The 7,381-nt window shown below is 37.6% G+C and overlaps 2 protein-coding genes across 2 annotated transcripts; both read left to right on the top strand.

Moving 5' to 3' along the window:
- The first annotated feature begins 3,407 nt into the window (after positions 1–3,407).
- On the top strand, positions 3,408–4,928 carry LOC134272460 (uncharacterized protein K02A2.6-like). The gene has a single exon (XM_062754689.1). It carries the CDS (start codon positions 3,408–3,410, stop codon positions 4,926–4,928), a length of 1,521 nt encoding a protein of 506 aa, XP_062610673.1.
- A 67-nt stretch (positions 4,929–4,995) lies between these two features.
- On the top strand, positions 4,996–7,104 carry LOC134272461 (uncharacterized protein K02A2.6-like). The gene has a single exon (XM_062754690.1). The coding sequence runs from the start codon at positions 4,996–4,998 to the stop codon at positions 7,102–7,104; it is 2,109 nt and encodes a 702-aa protein (XP_062610674.1).
- Positions 7,105–7,381: the final 277 nt, after the last annotated feature.

A 7,381-nucleotide genomic window follows, 5' to 3' on the forward strand; every position in this document is an offset into this window, starting at 1 on the left:
GTTGTGTATAAAGTTGAAAAGTCATAAGTTTTTAAGCTGTTGATTTTGGTAAAATCTTGTGATTTTAAATTGTCCAAAAGTTCTTTGGAATTTTTGAGTATCCACATCTGATTTACACCACTTCTTGAATATACTGTTGCACAGTACTCTTGAAGTTTTTCCTTCACTACTGTCAATATGTTAGTGAGGAGTGACGATAGAGGCTTGGTTGAACATTTACTGGGACCCGCAATGTATCTTTGTTTGTAAGGATTTTTATGAAGTTTCGGAATCCAATATATATAGGGTAGTTCAAATTCATCTTGGTCCTGTGGAATATTAAAAATATTTAAAACTGACATATGATTTTGAAGAATTTCTTCCTTAGAAAGGGAAGTATGAGTATAAGTAGGATTACCACTTGTAGAATTAAATCCATGTACTTCTAAAATACAATTTATATAATGAGCTTTACAAACGAAGACAATGTTGTTACCTGCTTTGTCGGCAGGGACCTTCCTCTTCAAGATTCAGCAGGACCAGAAGCAATACATTTTGTCTTATGTGCATCAGCCGAAGCCCCAATCTGTATATGGTCCGCCGTCAGCCAGGCAATAATTATTCTACATCGCCAGACAGGCCAGTCGACCCTCGGTTGATTCCCGGTCTTCCTTCGGTGTCCGTCTCCCGACAAATTTAGAAAAGCCTAATACCTAAATTTTGACCGACCGACGATATAAAAACTGTCTACCCATGGTCTGACGATGATCGAGAGTGGCTCGATGGATTTTTCTACGACTATTTCAACCGAAGAAATCGGCCAACGACGCAGAAAAAAATATAACTTGGCCCGATGGACACAGAATTAGTCGACCGACGAAAAAAGGTCAGAATTGGGCAAGACAACGGCCGATGAACTGCCGATTGTCGCCTGAAGAATCCCATTTTTGCCTTTAAATCCGTCGGCCGCTGGTCATTTTTGGAAATGTGACTGGGGTTTTAGTCTTCCGCGTGGCGTAGTGGTAAGAGCGTCTGTTTTCTTGCAGCGTAGTAAGAATATCATCCTTACGTCGCGGGCTCCACACCCACTGTGGGACATAGAGACAGGTCCTTCGAATGAAGTCCCGTGTCGCAGTAAGTGCTTGCATGCAAAGATCTATAACTGCTCAATGGCTTTGAGTGCAAAGTGTATAGGTCAAAATTTGCAGCTCTCCACCGGCAAGCGATGGTGTCTCCATATCAGTGCAAAATTCTCAAAGATTCATTATCCTAAACAAGAGATGTTTCTAAAACACTTATCCCCCCTCCCCAATATAATTGGAATTTTTTTAAGTCGAAGGGGCATAACTCTGTCCAAAATGGCCCGATCGTATCCAAAACATGACGTCACTTAGGTATTTTTATGATGATTCCGTATACCAAATTTCATTTCAATATGTGCAACCACTGCAAAGAAAATGAACGGAAACTGCAAATAATTGAATTTTTTTTAAGTCCAAAGGGGCAAAAGTTGACCTAGATATTCTTATGATAAATCTGTATACCAAATTTCATTTCAATATGTGCAACCTCTGCGAAGAAAATGAAAGGAAACTGGTGGTGGACCGACCTTCAGACAGCGGCAAATCAATATGCCCTCCCTTCTTCGAAGGTGGCATAATTTTGTCCGAAAATTCTCGATATCGGTAGAATGTTCATTGTTTATATACGAGAGTTGTCCGTAAAGTTCATGGACAAGCTAAGAATTAAATAAAAGTTGCGTCATTGATATTTATTATAAGCATATTTTTAATCCTTTGTGAACTGAAAAAATGTAAAACCTTATTTAATTTCAAATGTTTAATTACAATTATAGCTTCATAATTAGACTTGGAATGGAGACCCGGAGCACCGCAAAATTTTAATTAAAAAATTATTTATCACTTTAAAAATTTCATTTGTATTTCATAAAATTCTGCGGAAATCTGGATGACTTTTACATTATGAGGTTGACAGAAGTTATCTCTTCAAACCTGCAAAATTTGAACATTCAAAGTTGTAAAATGACTGAGCAATCAAAGTTAGAACATATGAAGAATTGTTCAAAAAAGGGACGTCTTTGGAATAGGTGGAGCGGTGAGCAGTGATAAAATTCTGCGTAGACATCGGATAAACATCTACAGAGACCAATACATTTCGTAAACAATCGGGGAAACATAGTGAAAGAAGCCGTACATTAGTATTTAAGTGGCATATAATATTTTCGGATGGAAGGAACAGTTTACAGGATGACATGCGTGAAGGAAAACCATCATTCCTAGATTTCAGTGCTGGTAAAAAATGAGTTTCGTAATGTGACTTTACCGTATTTCCGTAAATAAAATTGTTTTTACGCGGACAGAGGTTGAATGATTGCAGGATATTCGACAGGCATTGTTAAATATTATTTTACGTATGAAATCTGAACATTGGTGCACAAATGTATGACTGGTTAAAGCGACATAAGAAATGTACTGAGTGAAATGGTGACTATGTTGAGAAAAATTACATGTACTCGTATTATGCTTTTGACGTCGCCTAACGTCAAGTATTCTCATTTTAGTGCTCAGGGTATGAGTGTGTTTCTTTTTTAATCTGATAAAAATATAATTATTTGTGCTTTGTTTTTGTTGAAAACGTGCATATTAATAAAATGAAACATGAATTTAATGAAAATAATAGTTTCATATATTTTACCAATGTTTTTCAGTAATTATCAATGTTGTCCACGAACTTTACGGACAACCCTCGTATTTGTGACCAATCCAGTGCAAACAGTGTGAGCATATGCTAAACGTCATGCTAAATGTCAATGCTTCAAAAACATACATAAAAGAGTATACATTGCATAGTCTGATTTCAATATAATTAACTTAATTGGTATATAAATACATTAAACTAAGATACATAATTAAAAATTAGTGCATCCGGTCTTGATTTTTATGAACGGCATTGCCATAGTTACTAAAAAAATTCTCTGAAATTCCTTTTTGAAGCCACTCCTCCTAGAGATTTATATTTTGGCTCACATGATGTAATGTTTTGGAATTTACTAGAATTGTATCACAATCTGTTTATAATTGATTTGACACATAAGCAAAGTTAGCTCTCTGACTCTCACAGAGTTCAGTAACCTATTGACATTATTCTGAAATTGAGTCACCTACATTTCCTGTTTCCCAGGCTCCAAAGACTATAAAATATAAATGATTTTGGTACAAAGACACTTACTTGCTTACTGATATCCAATGTAGTCAGGCTGTATATATTTGTGCTTATTAGATAAACTATATAAAATATATACCGGTGTTGTTTCTGATATATTACAATAGCGACGAGGATGCACAAAACATGTTAACTCTGTGATTCGTTGGAGAAGTTAAATCTGTGATTCAATTAAATTTGATGATATGGCAGCGAAAATTGATTTACCTTGTGTACCTCAGTTCGTGATAGGAGGAGAACTAACAAATGTAGCCCAAAGATGGGACGATTGGATGAAGAGATTCAAATATTATATGGAAGCATCCGGAGTTACTACTCAGAAACAAAAACGTGCGCTTCTCCTACATTTAGCAGGACCGGAAGTTCAGGACATATATGATACTATTGAACATACAGGTGAGAAGTTCGATGATATAGTTAATGATTTGAATACCTACTTTGCACCCAGAAAAAACGTTGCTTTCGAAAGACATATGTTTCGTCAGGCATCACAAAATGAAAATGAAACAGTTACAAATTTTGTGACACGATTGCAAAAACTTGCAATATCTTGCGACTTTGGAGTGGCAAAAGATGACAATATCCGTGATCAGGTCATCGATAAATGCAAATCAACAGCACTAAGAAGAAGATTTCTGCGAGAAAAAGAACTCAACTTGATTAAAGTACTGGAAATATCAAGGGCCGTAGAAATGTCAGATAGTCAGGCACAGAAAATGGAAGAAAATCCAGCTATTCCACAAGAGGTCAACAAAATTAACCAACAGATGAAATCGAAAAAGTTTCCAAATTTCGAAAAACCAAAACCAAGTCGTGCATCGGAACGGAATGGCAGAGGTCATGGAACACAACATTCTGGATACAAAGGACCCGGAGGGCAACACCAATTCCCTAGAAACAACCAACGATGTTACAGATGCGGAAATCAAGGTCATTTTGGTCGTGACTGCAGAATAACACGGGGAAAAAAGTGCAATAAATGTGGAAATGAAGGTCATTTTGCAAAAGTGTGCAACACCAAGCGCCTTAATTGCGTCAACATTCTAGACGGAGTAACATTTCGAAACTTGTTTCCAGACAATAAAGCTTTGAAACACCCAACATCAGAAATTTTTGCATACGGATCACCAAAACCACTGAAACAACTTGGTATCATTACGGCAGAGTTGAAACATAACGGCGAATCTATTCGTACAACTTTCCATGTAATTCCCGGAAAATATGGAAACTTGATCAGCAAAACAACAGCTGAGCAATTAAAACTGATTAAACTGGAGCAACATTTCATCCAAGAGATAACAAAAGAAGCTTCCACAATAGTTCAGGAATACAGTGACCTATTCGTTGGACTTGGAAAACTTAAGAAATTTCAACTCAAATTACATGTAGACAACACAGTACGACCAGTGGCTCAACCCTTACGCCGTCTGCCATATCACATGCGTGAAGCTGTTGGAAACAAAATTGATGAATTGGAAAATTTAGATGTAATTGAAAAAGTTGAGGGACCGACACCATGGGTTTCACCTCTTGTTTGCATACCAAAACCGAAGCAAAACGACGTGCGAATCTGTGTGGATATGCGTCAAGCAAATAATGCGATAATGCGGGAACGATTTCCTATTCCGAATGTAGAAGAAACACTACAAGAAATGAATGGAGCTACCTGTTTCTCAAAACTTGATCTTAAATCGGGATTTCATTAAATTGAATTAGAGCCAGATTCAAGAAACTTTTGTCTGCCACAAAGGTTTGTACAGATACAAACAGCTCATGTTTGGAATTTCGTGTGCACCGGAAATTTACCAACGAATAATACAGCAAGTCTTACAAGGGATCACAGGCTGTAAGAATATATCAGACGATATAATTGTCTTCGGCAAAAAAAAAGAAGAACATGATAAAGCGCTTCGGGAAGTTTTCAATAAACTTCGAGAGAGTAATCTGACCCTGAACAAAGAGAAATGCGAATTTTACAAGACAGAGCTGAAATATATGGGACACATATTATCCAAAGAAGGAATTAAAGTCGACCAAGAGAAAGTCAAAGCGGCTCAGGAAGCAAAACAACCCAGTAATGTACATGAAGTCCGCAGTTTTCTTGGACTTGTCAATTACTGTGCAAGATTCATTCCGAATTTAGCAACAATAGCTGAGCCAATCCGTAAGCTGACACGCAAGTCAACAAAATGGGAGTGGGGAAACACGGAAACAAAAGCTTTCATCCAACTAAAAGAGTTATTAACATCATCAGAAGTTATGGCGTACTATAAACTAAGCGCAGAAACAAGACTAATTGTAGATGGAAGTCCTTATGGGCTCGGAGCAATATTAGAACAAAAACAAAATGACGGAGAATTTCGTCCAGTGGCTTACGCAAGTCGTACCCTCACTGACACTGAGCGACGGTACTCTCAAACCGAACGAGAAGCACTGTCAATTGTATGGGCATGCCAACGATTTCAAACATATTTGTATGGAGTAGATTTTACCATCTTGACAGATCACAAACCCCTTACCTACATATGTACACCAAAACACAAACCACCTGCTAGAATAGAACGATGGATCATGAAACTACAACCATTTAAATTTACTGTGATCTATACTCCAGGAAGCCAAAACGCAGCTGATGTACTTTCACGCCAGGAAAATGCAAACAATAATACTCCGACTCAAGAACAAACAAGCGCAGAAGACTATGTCAATTTCGTAATCGAACACGCAGTACCAAAAGCAATGACCATAGAGGAAATTGAGCGCGAATCCGAAAATGACCCTACGCTGCAACAAGTACGGGAAAACATAACTTCAGGAAACTGGACCAAATCGGACAAAATTTTACCATTTTACCATATCCGATCAGAGTTATCAGTTCGAGGACCGATTGTACTAAAACAGGCTCGAATGATCATCCCACAATCCCTGCGGAAGAGAACACTAGAAATCGCACATGAGTCGCATCAAGGAGTCGTTAAAACAAAGGCACTTTTACGAGAAAAAGTGTGGTGGCAAAAAATGGACGAAGATGTTGAAACCGCTGTATTGTCATGTCATGCATGTCAAATGGTATGTAAAGCAAATCAACGAGCACCCGTTACGATGACAGACCTACCCACAGGACCCTGGAAAAAATTAGGAATGGATTTATGCGGACCATTCACAACAGGAGAACAAGTATTAGTAATAGTCGATTACTATACTAGATATCCAGAAATCGAAATCCTGAAGTCTGTAACTTCAGAAGCTATTATTAGACGACTAGTGAGAATTTTTGCAACCTATGGATTACCAGAAGAAATAGTCACAGACAACGGCAGACAATTCATATCGGATGAATTTGAAAATTTCTTAGCGCGGAACGGAATTAAACATCACAGAACTTTACCGTACTGGCCTCAAGCTAATGGGGAGGTTGAAAGATTCAATGCAACACTAAAGAAATCTGCACAAATTGCAAAAGTAGAGCGCAAGGATTGGAGATTTGAAATATATAAATTTCTCCTAAATTATCGGAATACACCGCACAGCACAACAGGAGAATCACCTGCAAAATTAATGTTCGGCAGAGAATTGAGAACAAGAATTCCACAATTGCCACAAAATCAAAGGAACAGAATTCTTAACCGTCGGGACAGAAGAAATAAAATTCGAATTAAAACATATGCAGACCGATTGCTCAACGCAAAATCTGTCAAATTGCTTGCGGGGGAGAGAGTGCTGATAAAGAACAATATGCCAAAATCCAAGTTAGACACAAAATGGAATGGACCGTTCACAGTTATATCTCACGAGGGCAATGCTGTGAAGATTGACATTAATGGTAGAGCTACTTATCGAAACATCAACCACGTGCGACCCTTTAACGGCACGCGACAATGACAGTTTTATTAAACAAACATTTGTTGCTGAAGCGAAGGCACTTGACTCTTGAGAAAATGTTTAACCTCATTTTAAAATTTTTTGTTTGTCCATCTGTTAAGTATAAATTCAAAGAGGGGAGGATTGTAATGTTTTGGAATTTACTAGAATTGTATCACAATCTGTTTATAATTGATTTGACACGTAAGCAAAGTTAGCTCTCTGACTCTCACAGAGTTCAGTAACCTATTGACATTATTCTGAAATTGAGTCACCTACATTTCCTGTTTCCCAGGCT

The sequence above is a fragment of the Saccostrea cucullata genome, unplaced genomic scaffold, assembly GCF_032062105.1.
Source record: "Saccostrea cucullata isolate Sc308-1 unplaced genomic scaffold, CSIRO_AGI_Scuc_v1 ctg8067, whole genome shotgun sequence".
NCBI classification, from domain to species: domain Eukaryota; kingdom Metazoa; phylum Mollusca; class Bivalvia; order Ostreida; family Ostreidae; genus Saccostrea; species Saccostrea cuccullata.